Raw genomic sequence first — 17,983 nt, 5'->3', positions numbered from 1 at the left:
GTATATATGTATGAGAGCAATACTTGGACATGGATATATTTTGGATCATGACTTGTAATTGAATAATTGTTTTTTTTTGTTGAAATTTCGTAATGAATACTCCTTGAAATTGTAATAAAATTTGGATTTCTCCTTTTCTTGCAAATGGTGGTGAAGTGATATAGCATTGGTGCTTGATTTGAATTTGAATGGTGACTTTCTCTTTTTTCAAATAATGAGCACTTGTATTTTCCCTCTAATTTTTTTCTTGGATTTGACCCTTGGAAATGTAATGTGACCTTTGAATAATGAAATGTTGACTTTTCTTGTGTATTCCTTGCGGTTTCTTTTCCCATCTTGTATTACTAAGTTGTACAACATCAGTGGAATGAAATCTCAAGGTAGTTCGATATGGTTTATGGTTAAAAGTCAACCTTCCACGGTTGTCTTTGACCAAAAGTCAAAGTCTTAGTCATTGACTTTCAAACTTGGAAAAAAGCCCAATATAAACTCCAAATGGACAAATCCACTCTTTTGATGAAGTTTCAAGCAAATAACTTGTACCTCGAGTAACCGGATGAACCAAGTCTCAAATTGGTGAATAAATCAGATGAACCCTTAATGATCCAAGATCCTTGATCCCATGCCAATTTATTGATTAATGATACATGATGAGTTAGATGACCTAATGGAGGGTATGTACATGAATGCAAAGCCTAAGCCAGTTAGAAATAAAGGGGTAGGACAAATTTGGGGTATGACACTGGTTCTGATCATGCTTCCATCCAGCGACTTAAGCAACAATTACAGACTTCATTTCACATGAAAGATCTGGGTAATCTACATTACTTTCTTGGTCTTGAGGTTCATTCTACATCCAAGGGCCTCTTTCTCCATCAACACAAGTATGCTACAGATTTGATTTCTATGGCTGGTCTTGAATCGGCTATTCCGGTAGATACTCCTCTTGAGGTTAATGTTAAATATCATCGTGATGATGGTGATCTTTTGCCTGATCCCTTATTGTATCGACAACTTGTGGGTAGCCTCAACTACTTGACTATTACTCGCCCTGACATATCTTTTGTTGTTCAACAAGTAAGTCAATTCATGCATTATCCTCGCCATCTTCACTTAGCTGCAGTTTGTCGTATAATTCGCTACTTGAAGGGAAGCTCTCATCGTGGTTTATTCTTTCCTGCTGGAACTACTCCTAAATTGAGTGCTTATAGTGATGCCGATTGGGCGGGGTGTCCAGATACTCGGTGATCGGTCACTGGTTGGTGCATGTTTCTTGGCTCTTCATTGATTTCATGGAAAAGTAAGAAACAAGCGAGAGTCTCTAAATCTTCTACTGAATCTGAGTATCGTGCCATGTCTGCTGCTTGTTCCGAAATCATTTGGCTTCGCGGACTTTTGGCTGAACTTGGATTTCCTCAAACAGCGCCAACTTCACTTTCTGCTGACAATACAAGTGCCATGCAAATCGTTGTAAATCCTGTTTTTCATGAACACACCAAACATATCGAAGTTGATAGTCACTCAATCCGTGACGCATATGATGATAGAATAATCTCACTTCCTCATGTCAGTACTCAGTTGCAAGTTGCAGATATTCTTACCAAGGTTGTTCCGCGTCCACGTCATCAGTTTCTTGTTAGCAAATTGATGCTCATTGACCAGCAGCATCAATTTGAGGGGGGGTGTCAATAGGAATTAGTTTACTTATAGATTAAGTGTTTGTTCCAAAAATAAGGGAAACAAATATTGATTTGTTCTCATTAAATGTAATTAATTGTGTAATTACTTGTATAACCTTGTAACCTCTATATATACAAGAAAGAATAATGAGAAAGGCACAAAGCCAATAATTCTTGACAGGTATTCTAATAAGTAGTCTAAGATATGATAAATGGTCGTCAACGATGATAAGAGCGGCGGTTAACAGTAGTCTAAGTGGTATCATAGTGATGATCAGTATTTATTATATGGTGACTAGTAATGTCATAATGGTGGTTTGATTAATGATTAGAGATGGTTGGAGTTTTGGTCCACTATGATTAGAAGGTGGTTGTTTTGGTTTGGGCCCGCGAGCAGGTCCTGCCAGGGCCCAATCCAGCATTAAGGCCCAACGAAGTTGTCATTTGCTCATAGCCGTTGGAAATTTATTTCCCATGTTCCCACGTAGAGCACATGGTCAACTGCCCACCGGAAGATTCGGTCTTCCTCCTCCAAACTCTACGGGTAGTCCACCCAGAATGGGAGTCACGTGCTGACTCTGCCCTACCACGTAGGATCTGACAATCTCCCATTTTGGGCCTCCAATAATCCAAGCCAAGACGACAGATCTTGACCCGACGCTAGGGGCTATAAATATCCTCTCTCTCAAGAGGGTCAGGCAATTCATTCATACTCATTTCATTCACTTGCTTTCACTCAGAACCTTACTTTGGCATCGGAGTGTATTGCACGTACCCCCTTCTCTTCTTTGGACTGGCCAGAAGGAAATTCACAGGCCAAGACGACCGTATGATCCACGTAAGATCAGTGGTGCCGTATGTGGAAAACTAAAGTGCTTCCCCGTCTTCTCCAGAATTAGACCAAAGCAATCCAACTTCAACCTATGCATCACAATGGCCAGTCAACATGCTGACATTAGGACAACTGGTCCCGAGAAGGTTGATCCCAAAGATGGGCAGCCCGCCACCCCTTCGTCCGAGGACGTGGGATACAACGATTGCCAACAACAGAACCTCCTCGACAACACTTATTTTGAGAGTGAATTTTTTTGACCACATATTATTTTGAGATTGAGTAAATAATAAAAAGAACATTTTGGTCAACATAAAATATAGAATTTGCCAAATATAACTAGGGGAGTGGCGGAACAAAATCTATATAAGATTTGTATAAGGCTCAGTAAGTTTAGGCGGAGGCAATTTTTTTCCCACCCTTATGGTGCGACTCACACCTCTGAAAATGCAAAATTGCCCTTAAAATTTTTTCGAAGATGCATCTCCGAACGCACTATACCATGTTTTTGCCAAAAATTAGTTCGGAGATGCATCTCCGATAGTTTCCTGGATGAACTCGGAGATACATATGCAAAAACACCCATGACCCCATTTACTACACCTTTTTAATTAAAAATAGCGCTTTTGTCGGAGACTATCTGTCAATTTTAACCAATATTAGAGTCATAGGAATTGTATCATCGCGTTATGGCCCTTGCGTTTCTGGCCTTTATGCGATCTAGCGTAAAAAACTCAGTTGTTTGAAAAATTGATTCTAAATTGAAATTTTATCGTTCCATTTCATCATAAAAAATCAGGGATCAGTGTCTCGTTTTTAGTCATATGGGACGCCACCCTGAAAATCCTAAATTCCTTATTTTTCTATTTTATTTGATTTATTTTTTATTTTAATATTTTCGAAAAAAATTTGAAAAATTTTATAGACACTTAATTTGATTTTATTTGAACTTTAGTTGTATATTCAAATTTTTATAATTTTATTTTAATCATTTTTCTATTTTGTAATTGTTTTTTCAATAGAGACATTGTTGGTATATACATATTTATTGCATTGTTAATGCATGAATACTAGGTCTACCTATCCGGATACACCCAATAATAATTTTAAAAGAAATGCAATAGAGCACTTTACGGATATGTATTTTCGAAAACATAATTTTTCGTAAAAAAATAGGGTTTATCTAAAGATATATCTTCGAAATTAATTATAATAGGGTGACTCACTCATTTGGGTTCAATTTTATAAAAAAATAGATGTGTTCAAAGATCCATCTTCAAAAATTGAAGGCATTTTTTAATTTTCATCAATGGTTGATAAGAAAATATAAGGGTTAGAAAAGAAATTGTGTTAGGCAAAGTATTGTGATTTTTATCCATAGGGCCAATGACAAGCTAGCCCATATGTTATCCCAATTAGCCCACCAAAAAAATAACTCAGGGTGGATTGAGGAAACAGTTAGTATATTTTAGTCAAATCAAAATTAGATACAGTATGTGTTTAATCTAATTCCATTTAATTTGATTTTTTTTTAAATGTGTCTGATTAATTTATATGACATATTTTCAGTCTCATTTAAATGATCTTAAGTTGTAGAATGATTTTTCTCGATATACTTAAGTTAATATATTTTGATAGTATTAAAAATGAAAAAAAAAAGAAAAAAAAATGAAGAAATGTAAAGAGAAATGTTATAATTTGTAAATATTAGGATGCTTCAATTTTCGGGATAAAATTAAAGATGATATTTTCTGTGTTTAAATTTTTTATTAATGATAATGACATAGTCTGTTTTTTTTCCTTGCATTAAATCGAAATTTTCACAGTAGAATTACTATATAGACCCTAATAAGTTGGATGCTTCGTAATACTCCCTCCGTTCCTTTTTAAGTGTCGTTTTAGAAGAATTTTTTTGTTCCTATTTAAGTGTCGTTTTATAATTTAATGTTATAATTTGTCATTTATACCCTTATTTTCTCAATAACTCCACCTCAAATTTTTCAATTAGTTATTGGAAAAAGAGAGTGTATGATTGAATTTATTTGGAAAGAGAAAAATAAATAAGGGTATAATAGAAAATGTAACTCTAATAATCCACTATCTTGGTTGAAGAGCTTTTTGCTAAAACGACACTTAAAAAGGAACGGAGGGAGTATTAAAATAGGACAAATCGATATTTAGTTTGAAAAGATAAATACGAGGAGAATATTATTTCACCTTGACTTTATACTTTCTTTGCTTGACAAAGAGGATGAATGAAGGAAAAAATGACGATGAACATACTATGTCAGTACCTCTGAAAATTACTAAAAAATTAGCAAGAACAACGGAAGTCTTTGATAAAATTAGTTGGTTTCTATCTTTGCCACAAAAGATCAGACATGATACCAAAGAAAGTAGGTCATTTCTATTAATTAGTACCGACTGAAAACAGTTATGAATAAATTTTACCTACTATCATAATCCAAGACTAAATAAAGAACTACAATTATCATCATCCATCGTAATAAACATATCCCAAAAATCCTAAGTATCTCACAATCTCTAAGGACATGTATTGTAATATCAAGGGCTTGTATTCAACACGTGTATAGGTCAAAACTTGTTAGAACACATTATTGATCGTTATTTCAATTCTACATCAAAATAGTTAATCGCCACAAAAGATAATTGTTTATATCACTGATCATGCGTCATTCATAATCGACTTGCGTGAAATTTCCTTTTCCGTTGTGTTTTATATTGCGATTTCCCTTCATTAACCTTTAGATTATAATTCTTAATCTAGATTTTCTCTCTTTGATGAGAAGGATTGTCTCGTTGAAAACACTAAAAATATTTATTTTTCCGTGTTTTCTTTAGAGTGATTAATATATTTAATTTGTTATTTTTATTTCCAATAATCATGGAGGATCCAACTATTTTCTATCATTTAATATTGTTTCCAGAAGTATTGCTAGAATTTGCAACAACAAAAAAAAAATAATCACTTCCCGTATTTATTTTTTTTTTGGTTTATAACCACCGGTTTAGTCTGGTTCGGGGGTCAGTTACCAAGTTCAGGGTCAATCACCACTGAACCAACTAACGATTGGTTCACTCCTCCCCGTATTTAGAATAATCATTTAGCTCCTTACATTATTTCTATAAGTTAATTACAATTAATTAAAAAATAAATATTGAATTTTCTTTCTTCTTCGTAATCACAATCATCCAAAAATATAATTACTCTCTTCTTCTTATTAGTTGTTTCTAAAAATATAAATTTTGATTCGCCTTCATGCAAGAATTTTTCTTCTTTAAGAGGCTTCATATCCTGCTTTTAACCATTATCAGTTTGATTAGGTTAAACTCAACACAAACCCGTTCATATTTTATAGTCATATTGAAATGCTAAGTTATCGATATGAATCCAAGCAATCGTACTATCAAGACTTCAACTTTTTTGAATAAAAAATTGCAACCTAGATGCACAGTGCTAGATAATGATCAATATCATCCATGGCCCACTTTATGTAACTCTATCTATCATTAACCATATTAAACTTGACCACGTAAAATCCATGCCCCATGTCCACAAAATCCATATCTCCCATAAATTTTCATACAATCTTATGATGGTCTTGCATGGTAAAGAAACTGATAGATCATTTTTCTAATAATTTGACAATCACAGCAAAGGCAAAACATTTCTTAATTCGTTCACCACTTGATCCTCAATTAAGCAATGTGGTTCACCATACTCTATAAAAAAATTTGTGATCAATCACATCGAAAAAGTTTCTTCTAAGTAAAAGCATGCTTGATTTGATGAATTTATTGATGAACAATACTTTGTGATTGCCCAAGCCACCGCCTCCACCATCATTAGATAGTCTTGGTTGCTGATATCCAACCAGTTTTTCCTTTTACTCAACAAACAAAATATTCGAGAAAAGTTTAAAAAATCAATGTTAAGATGATGCTGCTGTGAGGAATTGTATAAATATTTTGTAAATACAACTGATTCTACTAAATAATAGACAACCTTCACAAAATGAATTACTTAAATCATGTATATATACCAGAAGATTACCAAGCTTGTTAAAGAGGATGGAAGTGAGGTTAATTAAGGATCAACAAGGTCTGGTGGAGGTAGCGAAAGTGTATGTTGACGGTCTTTTTAAGGCTCCGGCGGGTAGTTATGAACCGGTGTTGAGTCACGTTCGTAATGTAGTAACAGAGGTGGATAATTATAGGCTGATGTCGGGGTTTATGAAGGAGGAATTTCACGCAGCATTAATGGAAATGAATTCGGATAAATCACCGGGTCCGGATGGCTTCAATCCAGGATTTTATCAAAAGTTTGGGGACATTTGCGGCGACGATATTTTCTTAGCAGCCAAGGATTGGTTAGAACGGGTCTACTTCCTGGTTTACCTTAGTGATACAAATATCTGCTTGATGCCGAAATGTAATCAGCCGAGTAATATCAAAGATTTGTGTCTCATCTCCTTATGTAATGTGGTGTACAAAGTTGTATCAAAAGTGCTAGCTAACATGATGAAATTTGTGTTGGACAAGTGTGTTTCGGAAGAGCAATCAGCCATCATAGAGGGTAGATCAATCCTTAATAATACTATGATAGCGAGCGAGATTATCCATGCTCTGAAAAGAAGAACGAAAGGAAAGAACACTCGGTTGGCATTAAAGATTGATATTAGAAAAGCATATGATCAAGTGGACTAGGGCTTTCTTAAGGAGATGCGTACGAAGTTGGGTTTTTTTGGAAAGGTGGATGCATTGGATGATGATGTGTGTCACTTCGGTGCACTATAATGTACTAGTTAATTTGGACAGTGTTGGTCCTATAGAACCGGAAAGAGGATTGAGGCAAGGGGACCCAATGTCGCCTTATCTATTTATTCTTATCTCAAAAGGCCTATCGGCCCTTATTTAGAGTTCGGAGGGAAGGGGTGACATACACGGGATTTGGATATGTAGAGGGGCACCTAGTGTGTCCCATCTACTTTTTGCTGACGACTGTTTTTTATTTTGCAAGGCCAGTGTATCGGAGGTGAAAACCCTTATGGATCTTCTAAATATTTACGCGGAAGCGTCGGGCCAAGAAATTAATATGACGAAATCAAAAGTTTTCTTTAGCAATAATTTGAGTAACCTGGTGAAAGAAGACCTTGCAGGTATTATGGGAGTCCGTCATGTTCTGGGCACTGGCAATTATTTTGAGCTGCCCTCGATGATCGGAACAAGTAAAAAAGCTACCTTTTCTTGTATTAAAAACCATATTTGAAAAAATATAAATTCTTGGAAGTGGTGATCTTTATCCAAAGCGGGAAAAGAAGTGATGATCAAATCAGTCTTACAGGAAATTTCGACTTATGTAATGAGTATGTATATTATTCCCGATGGAGTGATTGAAGATATTGAGAAAATGTTGAATGTTTTTTGTGGAGAGGGGGGGACGTAATAATAACTAGGGAATAAGGTGGATGGCGTGGGAGAAGCTTACCTGTACTAAGACGGAGGGTGGATTGGGGTTTCATGACTAAAGAGCTTTTAACATGGCGATGGTGGATAAACAGGGGTGGTTTCTTATGTCTAAACCGCATGCTCTAGTGTCCAAAATATTCAAAGCAAGGTATTTTCCTAAAACATCTTACTTTGATGCTTCTCTTGGATATAATCCAAGCTTTGTTTGGAGGCGATTTTGGAAAGCTAGAGAAGTCCTAACGTTAGGCTGCAAGTGGAGTATTGGTGACGATAGTAGTATCAAAGTGATGAATGCGCCTTGGCTTCGAGATGGAGAAAGGAAGTGCCTGACAAGACCTCAAAAGCAAGGTGTGTATAATATTACCGTTAATAATCTCATGCTAGAAAATGTTAAACAATGGAATATGAGATTGTTACGTGATATGTTTGATTATACAACGATTGAAGAAATTATTCAGGTCTCCTTAGTGGAAGATGTAACGGAAGATAGATTGGTTTGGAAAGAGGAGGAGAATGGTTGCTATGGTGTGAGATCGGGGTACCGTATGTGGAGGAATATGTGGAGAAAAAGTCTTAATACGGATGTGCCGATAATTTGGAGTAACATTTGGGGCATTAAGGCTCCTTCTAGAGTTAAGCATCTTTTATGGGGAATTTTTCACGGTTGTCTTCCAACTAGAGCTCGGCTTCGCCAACAACATGTTCAGTTCCCGGGTGAGTGTCCTTTGTGAAAGTAATTTGGAAGATTCTTGGCATGTTTTCTTTGGTTGTTCTGTTACCAATCAGTGTTGGCGGGCAGCAGGATTAAATAATGTTATTGATCACCGTTTACAATCTTTTCTAGATGTAAAGTCGATTTTTATTGACATTTGCGACAAAGAGGATAGGAACATTTCTGGTAGAGTTGTTGTGATGATGGATGTTTTGTGGAAGAATAGAAATGATTTTATTTGGAACGATGAGAAGGAGGTTGTGTCGAAGCTTGGTGGTTGGTGGGTTTCCACAAGTGGCATGAATGGTTTGAAGCGCAAAAGAAGGCAGGTGTTGAATTCGGGAAGCAACACAAAAATTTATTAGCTTCCAACGACTTCGGGTTGGAATAAGTGCAATGTAGACACGGGTTTTAACACTATTTGTGGCACCTCAAACCGGGGATGGTGTTTTCGAGATAACTCTGGAAACTTTTTGATCATTAAAGCGGAAGCTCTAGCCCTTCAAGAAGCTATTCAACAAGCAATAGCTATAAACCTTGATTAAGTAATTTTTGAGAGCGATTCTCTTCGGGTGGTACAAGTTGATCAGGCCAAAACCACCGGAGTGTCGGAGTTTTCTACTATTATTAAGTTTATTCAATCGTTATTCGGTAATTTTTCAAACTTTGAGGTTGATTTTGTAAAACGTCAAACGAATATGGTTGTCCATTCATTAGCGAAAGCGGCCAATTCTTGAACTAGACGTAGTTGTATCTATAATGCTCCTCCTTATATTGAACTTTTGATTGATAATGAAAACAAATTAGTCTTGCTTTGTTCAAACCAAAAAAATCATGTCTATTTTATAAAATATATTTGATATTTATTTAAAATTTTAGCTTGCCACCTCAATTATCAAATTTGCATAAAGCCGCATAAAATTTTTTTTACATGTGCATGATTTATACTTTTTTAATGAGAAAACTACTTTCAATTACATGTGCATTATGATGTATGATCAGGAATATGCGCATATATTAACAGATCTTCCATAACCTTACATATTTAAATTTAATAAATATTGTTACACCCCAATATGATATAGAAGGCCATTTTGCTTCTTGAATCACTTCAGAAGGAGCTCAGAATTTGCATTTAAATTTCCTAGCATTGATATATTAGGAAAATTAGTGGAAATTTCTTATTGTTTTGCATGAATCAATGCATGCTTAAGGATTCACACAGCAACACCCCCTTGAATCAATGCATGCTTAAGGATTCACACAGGAATGGATTGTGTATATGTGGTGCGTGTGTGGAGTTCAAAATATGTTTGTAAGTTGCTTTGAAAGGCCATAATGTTAATTGTAAGTTGTTGATTGATTAATTCAGCTAAGTCGATTTTATAAGAGTAAAACTACTGAAACATTTCCTTAATCCAAAACTTGGTTGAAATATTCAAATATTTTATAATTAAGTGTTCTTTTCACGGATTAAAATAGTTTCATTTTTGCTCAAAAAGAATGCTTTCCTTCATTCCAAATCAAAATCAAATGACTTAATCGATATATATAGAATTTTTCTTTACCCACCTCCCTATGGGGAAACCCCCAGCGAAATCCCAAAACTGCCCCTGCTTCGGAAATGCATCTCCGAAGTTATTTTTTTTTGTTTTTTTTTTTTAGTTCGGAAATGAACCTCCGAAAACATCAAAAATTTGATGTTTTCGGAGATTCATTTCCGAACTAAAAAAAATTCAAAATCCGTGCATATTTTCGGAAGTTCATTTCCGAAACTGTTGCTGCATATACAAATTTCCCTCCTTCACTTTTTCATCATTTTTCTCCAAAAACTTATCAAAACCCTCTCTAAACCCTACCAATCTCCATCAATTTTTCGCCCTAAAAGCAAGTTTCAAACCGTTGATCACGTTAAAGGGGGCATAGAAAGCTACAATTTCAGGTAAACATCTCTCATTTCATCCCCTATTTCACTACATTGATTCAACAAATTTATGCTGAAAACTGATATGGTTCGGAAGTTCATTTCCGAAATATATTACCTAACAAATTTCGGAAATGAACTTCCGAAATATGCCCTGGCAGTTTAAAAAAAAACAGTTTTGGCCAATTTTGCTAATTTTTGCATTTGCTAGGTATGGTGCATCCGGACAACATTGTGCAAGACGATGGAGTATTAAATCCGGAAATTGTTAACGTTAATAACGATCCGGTTATTGACGCTACTCCTATGATCAATGCGGTCGATGTTAGGCAACATTTTACAAATGATCGGAGCTTCGTTAGTCGAGAACAATTGATTGATTGGGTTCGAAACGAAGCTAGTAAACTTGGATTTGGAATTGTCATTTTAAGGTCGGACAACGGAGATAGTAGGCGGAAAGCTTTCGTTGTTTTGAAATGCGAACGTGGTGGTAGTTATGTGCAATCAAACCGTGTGCTAAAACACGAGGACACGGGATCGAGAAAGTGCGGGTGTCCTTTTAAGTTGCGTGCTAATCGGAGGGTTGATGATTTGTGGCGGTTAACCGTAATTTGTGGAATGCATAATCATGCCTTGGATGTCAAGTTACACGGGCATCCAATGGCGTGTCGTTTGTCCCGCGAAGAGAGGAATGTGATATCGGACCTAACGATAGTCAAAGTGGCGCCTCGCAACATACTTGCCGATTTGAAGCGTAAGAAACCGGATAGCGTTTCAAATATCAAGCAAGTTTACAATGAACGGCACAATCTCAAGGTTTTGAATATGGGCCCTCGGTCGGAAATGCAACAACTTTTGAAACTTCTAGGCGATAACAATTACGTTTCAAGCTTCCGAACCTCCGAGGACAAAGTTACCGTGCGTGATATTTTTTGGACTCATCCCGAAAGTATCAAATTGTTCAACACATTTCCAACCGTTCTAGTCATGGATTCGACGTACAAGACAAACAAGTATAGGCTTCCTCTTCTAGAGATCGTCGGTGTGACCTCGACGGACAAGACTTATTCGGTGGGGTTTGCTTTTTTGGAGTGTGAAAAAGAAGAAAACTTTACGTGGGCCTTGGGAATTTGCAAGTCTTTGTTAGTTGATCAAGAGGTTATGCCAAACGTCGTTGTCACCGATCGGGACAATGCTTTGATGAATGCGGTCGATACCGTCTTCCCGACATCTACCGCTTTACTTTGCCGGTATCACATAACTTGCAACGTGAGAAGCAAGTTGAAACCCGCGGTTGGGACAAAAGATAGGTTGGATGAAAATGGTAAATTTGTCAAAGCCGGTGTTGTGGTTGATAGGATAATGGCGGCATGGAGGGGAATTTTGGATGCATACTCTGAAGAGGATTATACCGAGAAATTGGTACACTTTAGGTCTTTGTGTGGTTCCATTAGGACATTTTGTCATTACGTCGAATCTACCATTCTTGACAAAGTTAGAGAAAAAGTCGTGTGCGCTTGGACAAATCGGGTTAGACATCTTGGTTGCACCACGACTAACCGAGTTGAATCCGCACATGCGGTCTTCAAGAGGTGGTTGGGTGATAGTAAGGGAGATTTGTGTCGCAGGTGGGACACCGTGAATCAAATGCTTGAAAATCAACACAATGAAATTCAAACATCGTTCGGTCGGAGCAAGACGGTCATGGAACACCGGTATAAGGGCCAAATTCTATTCTCCCAATTGATTTACAACATATCTCGAACGGGTTTGAATTTTTTGTTTCATGAAGCTAAGCGGTCGGAGACCACGGGGGCGGATAGTTCTTTATGTGGGTGCACCATTAGAACTACATACGGCCTTCCGTGTGCTTGTATAATTTCAAAAAAGAAGGAGTTGAATTCACTAATACGCATGGATGAGGTAGCCGACCATTGGAAGAAACTACGTTTTGATGATTTTGACCCGCCGAAGGAAAATGACTCCAAAATCACCATCTCCGACGAGTTGGAAGTGATAATGGAGAAGTTTGCTAAGGCGGACGACACAACAAAATTGCACATAAAAGAACAATTGCGAAAGATCGCGTTTCCGGAGACCACCGATTTGAAACCGCCATCTCAACCGGTTAAGACGAAAGGTGCACCGAAAAAGTCAAAAATTACACAAGATGACAATTCAACAAAACGATCTCCTTCCTACTTTGAACATGTTGATTCATCGTTGCCGGAAATTCAAGAGACACCGAAGTCCACGTGTAGTGGTAACAAAGGAGCCCGTATTTCGAAGCCACCTCGCACACCGCCGATCAAAAAATCACCGATTGTCTACATTGATGAGATGCCACTTTTCATGCACAAATATATCGATAACATCGTTGATGTTGGAGGCGACGGTAATTGTGGATATCGGGCCGTTGCGGGTTTGCTCGGTAAAGGGGAAAATAATCACACTTTAGTCCGACGGGAGCTCATTGCGGAGTTGACTTCGTATCGGGATATCTACGGCCGACTATATGAAAATCAAGAAAAGTTTGCAAAAATTCATGATGCACTTGTTCCATCACTTACCGGTATCGCTCCGGTTTCGAAGTGGATGTCATTCCCCGAGATGGGTCATCTAATAGCAAGTGCATATGATATGGTGTGCGTTGATTTGACGAGGTTCGGATTATGTGAGACTTTCTTTCCACTTCATAGTCGACCGCCGTTGGACGCGTCGGGCCGCGTCATATGCATCGGGTATCTACGATCGCGGCACTTCGTTCAAGTGTTTTTGAAACCGGGTTGTCCTATACCGGCTACTTCTTGTCAATGGACGGCACATCGTTCAAATGAGGCGGAGACTTGGCCGGATCCGTTCGTTGCGAGGATGGCGGAGTTTGAAGAAATGATGAGCAAGGAGCGCGAGCAAAATAGAGAGCGTTCGAAGAACGTGCCTATTTTAGACTTAGGATCCACCGATTGGTTCGGTGAATTTTAGTTCGTTGCGGATCGTTTTTTGTTTGTAACGATCATTTTTTGTATGTATTGTTGTTTATCATGTAAAATCGGACCGATTCAATACATATATAATATAAGTATGTTTTATGTCATCAATGTCTAATTTATGTCTATTTTGAATTCCTTTGGTATTGTTTACACAAAACACTAAGCAATCAACAAAATGCAAAATTTAAGTCTGTTTTCTGCATAATTCGGAAATGAACTTCCGAAATATACATGTCTGGAGCCTATTTTCGAAAGTTCATTTCCGAAATGTCCCCTGAGGCAGGATAAGGTTTGTTGGGCCATCAATGCTCCAATAAGTCTATAAATACCACACACTCTTCTTCATCCTCTTCACACCACAAAACACAAATGACACAAACCTACCCTCACCTAGCATTCGTCTACTTTGAAACCGGCTACCCGATGCCGTTCCAATTTCGCTTCTCGCGCGACACGCCGTTTGCGGAATTGATACCGTCGCTCAACACGCTTTTGCGCTATCCCGAGAATCGAAAGGTTGTCAAGCTCGAGTACCGCTCTCCATCGCTTAACGACGAGGGAGACATTAAGTTCACACCTTTTGAGATCAAGAACGACGAAGACTTAGCGGTTATGTTGACAACGTTCGACCGATTTTCTTCGAAAGGCCCGATCGAGTTGGACGCCAAACTTCAAAGATCGGCGGACGACATTATCAAAATGTTGACTCATCCCCACCTACCCGTGTTCAACAATATGTAACTTTGATTTTCAGTAATATTATCGTTGTAATCTTCACCCGATTAAATAAAGCGAATCGTTGTTATTTTTCATTTTGCTTCTGTCCAGACATAACTTCGGAAGTGCATTTCCGAATTCCATCATGGGGGGTGCGCTCGGAGATGAACTTCCGAAACACCACATTTTCTGAAAATTTAACTTTATTTCGGAGATGCATCTCCGAAATCAATTTTTTATATTAAAAAAAACACTTTTTCGGAAGTTCATTTCCGAAAACACCTTTTTTGCAAAAAAAAGTACCGTTTCGGAAATGAACTTCCGAAACAAGGGGTAGTGTGGTAAATTCACTAGGGGTGGGCAAGAAGGTTAGGAGGTGGCTAAAGAAATTCTATATATATATATATATATATATATATATATATATATATATATATATATATATATATATATATATATATATATATATATATATATATATATATATATATATATATATATATATATATATATATATATATATATATATATAAAACATGTATTTATTTTTTATTTTTACTATATAAATGACAAATGGTAAATATTAAAATAAAATTAAAATAAATTATATTAATTAAATCAATAAAAAATAATTATTATTATTTTAAAAATATTAAAATACAATTATTATTGTTGAGAATTGAAAGAGATCAAAATCTCCGGTAAGTTAATTTAACCTCTTTTCAAAAGTTGGAAGGTTAAAAGCTATAGAATATTTGTTTAACCCAACAGTGACTCAACTTCTAATTCAACTTTTTCTTAGCTCTTCTTCTTTAAACTCTCATAACTTATCTAATTTTATCTAATTTTAGGGGTGTTCATACTTCAAGAACTGAACTGCATTGAACCACAATAATGATTTAGTTCAGTTTGTATAAGAAACTATTTCAATAAAAACTCAATTAATTGTTAAACTAATTTCAATTCAGTTTATAACCGGTTCATAACTAATTTACTTTTATAAATTGGTTTTATTATATCAAATAGTTTTAAAACCGATTATATTTTATGAACCGGTTTTACAACAGGTTTATTTTAAAATGATATTTTTAAAAGTAGATTATATATATATATATATATATATATATATATATATATATATATATATATATATATATATATATATATATATATATATATATATATATATATATATATTGTTATGAAATTAACCAAAACAATATAGATGAAGGAGAGATGAATGAGAGAAAAGAAGAGAAAAAGTAATATTGTATTATCATCTTTTAAGTAGTTCGCTTTACATTGCAAAGTGGTCTCTATTTATAGGATATTAGGAAGGTGAAAAATCGTAACCTTACTATACCACTTAATAGGGAATATGAAAATGAAAGATAAGAATATATATGGATATCCACAATAATATTTATTCATAACACTCTCCTTTGGATGTCCATTGAGGATATGCCTCCTTAAAACCTTACTAGAGAAAACCCAGTGGGAAAAAATCTAGTGAAGGAAAAAGAGTACAATATCCTTTGATTGTGAACTGCCTCGTTAAAAACCTTACCAGAAAAACCCAGTGGGACAAAACCATGGTGAAGCAAAAAAGAGTGCAAAAATATTTATTTCTCCCCCTCATATATACATTTATATGTGAGACGATATTATTTGTAGTAGTTACTTAAAATGTCTTCTTCGAAGTGACTTCATGTAGTGCTAATAGTTATGCGAGACTTTATGAAGTTGTTTCCATGATTTGTTTCATAGATCTCCATGAAATGGTTGTACCATCACATGTAAACAAATAACCTCTTTCTGATCTACCATTGTGAGAATCTGACAAGTAACCAGCATCTTTAAGATAACGAAGTATATTTTTGACTGCTTTCCAATTTCTTCGTGTAGGTGAATAATTCTATCTTACTTATAGATTGACGGCAAATGATATATCATGATGTGTATAATTAGCAAGGTGCATTAGTACTCCAATTGCACTGAGATATGGTACTTCAGGACCAAGCAATTTTCATCATTTTCTCGAGGCCTAAAAAGATCTTTCACCACATCTAATGATCTAACATTTTCATCTAAAGATCTTTGTCCATATAGAATCATTTCAACACTTTTCTATATAGCCTTCTTGATGTACAAATATTCTTTTGTCCACATGCTCAATTTGCAAACCTAGACGTATTTTATCTTTTCCAAGTCCTTCATCTCAAACTCTTTATTTAAGCAATTTATAGCTTTTGGAAGCTCTTCAGGAGTTTCAATAATACTTATGTCATCCACATAGACAACTATTATTGCAAATACTTTTCCATATCATTTTATGAAAATACAAGGACAAATTGAGTTATTTGTATATCCATCCTTTAGTAAATACTCACTGTGGTGATTATACCACATGCATCCAGATTGTTTCAACCCATAGAGAAACTTGTTCAATTTGATGGAGTAGTTTTCTCGAGATCCAAAATTACGTGCCTCTGATATATTGAACCCTTCAGGGAGTTTCATGTAAATGTCACTATTAAGTGAACCATATAAATAAGATGTCATTACATCCATCATGTTCAAATTAAGCCCTTCATGTGTTACAAGGCTAATTAATTATCAAAAATCAATTGAATCCACTACAGGTGAATATGTTTTATCAAAATCAATCTTAGGTCTTTGCTAAAATCATTGAGCAATAAATCAAACTTTATATCATTCTTATTTTTCTTTTTCACAAAAACTCATTTATATCCAATTAGTTTCACACCATGAGGTGTTCGGACTACAGGTCCAAAAGTGAGTCACTTGTAAAGGGAGTTTAATTTTTATTCAATTGAATATATTCATTTTGGCCAATTCTCACTTAGTCTCTAATCTTTAATAGACTTTGACTCAAGATCCTCGTTATCATTGATCACTTTTAGCGTTATATTGTATACAAAGACATTGTCAATATTGACTTTATTTAGTTATCTCAATTTCGGTTCCATTCCATTTCATCCATGACATAATTTATCGAGATCTCTTTATTTCATATTTCAAGTACTTGATTTGTTCTTCTGGAACTGAAAATTAAATTAGATCAAAGTGCTCTTAGCATTTTCATATCCTCACTTGGGTCATCTTTAGTTTCTTTTCTTAGTATAGGACTTTTAACATTGGAACCGACTTTCATACCACGCTTCAGGCGCAACTACAACTCATTTGAAATATTATATTATCCAATAGGAGAATCCACTTTGAGTGGAGTATTACCAGCTGATAATTTATTTCATAAACTTTGCAAATGAATAATATTTTGAACTTTTGGTTCATATTAATTTGTACGAGGATCAAGACAACAATTTATTTTAACTTGTTCATTTGAACTTCTTGTTCATGATTTCAGTTGTTCATTTCCCTCCCCCTAATATTGGGAAAATTAATTTATCAAGTGATAATCAGCCTACTGGGCTGCGATCAAGTATTTGATTATTTTCTCAAATTATATCCTCAAAATTGAGAGTCATATTAATTATATTTTTCCAATATTCTTTCATGACTCATCTTAATGTATTATATTGGAGCAATTGGAATATACACAACACATCCAAATGTTCACTACACTACGCCAAATTTAATTTTTAACAGCACCCCTAC

General features: G+C 35.6%; 1 protein-coding gene across 1 annotated transcript; it reads left to right on the top strand.

Moving 5' to 3' along the window:
* The first annotated feature begins 8,072 nt into the window (after positions 1-8,072).
* Positions 8,073-9,078, top strand: LOC131596772 (uncharacterized). The gene is made up of 2 exons (XM_058869516.1): positions 8,073-8,715; positions 8,846-9,078. The coding sequence occupies exons 1-2, from the start codon at positions 8,073-8,075 to the stop codon at positions 9,076-9,078; spliced, it is 876 nt and encodes a 291-aa protein (XP_058725499.1).
* Positions 9,079-17,983: the final 8,905 nt, after the last annotated feature.

This window comes from Vicia villosa, linkage group LG1, assembly GCF_029867415.1.
Source record: "Vicia villosa cultivar HV-30 ecotype Madison, WI linkage group LG1, Vvil1.0, whole genome shotgun sequence".
Taxonomy (NCBI): domain Eukaryota; kingdom Viridiplantae; phylum Streptophyta; class Magnoliopsida; order Fabales; family Fabaceae; genus Vicia; species Vicia villosa.
This window is presented reverse-complemented; position numbering and strand designations above follow the sequence as displayed.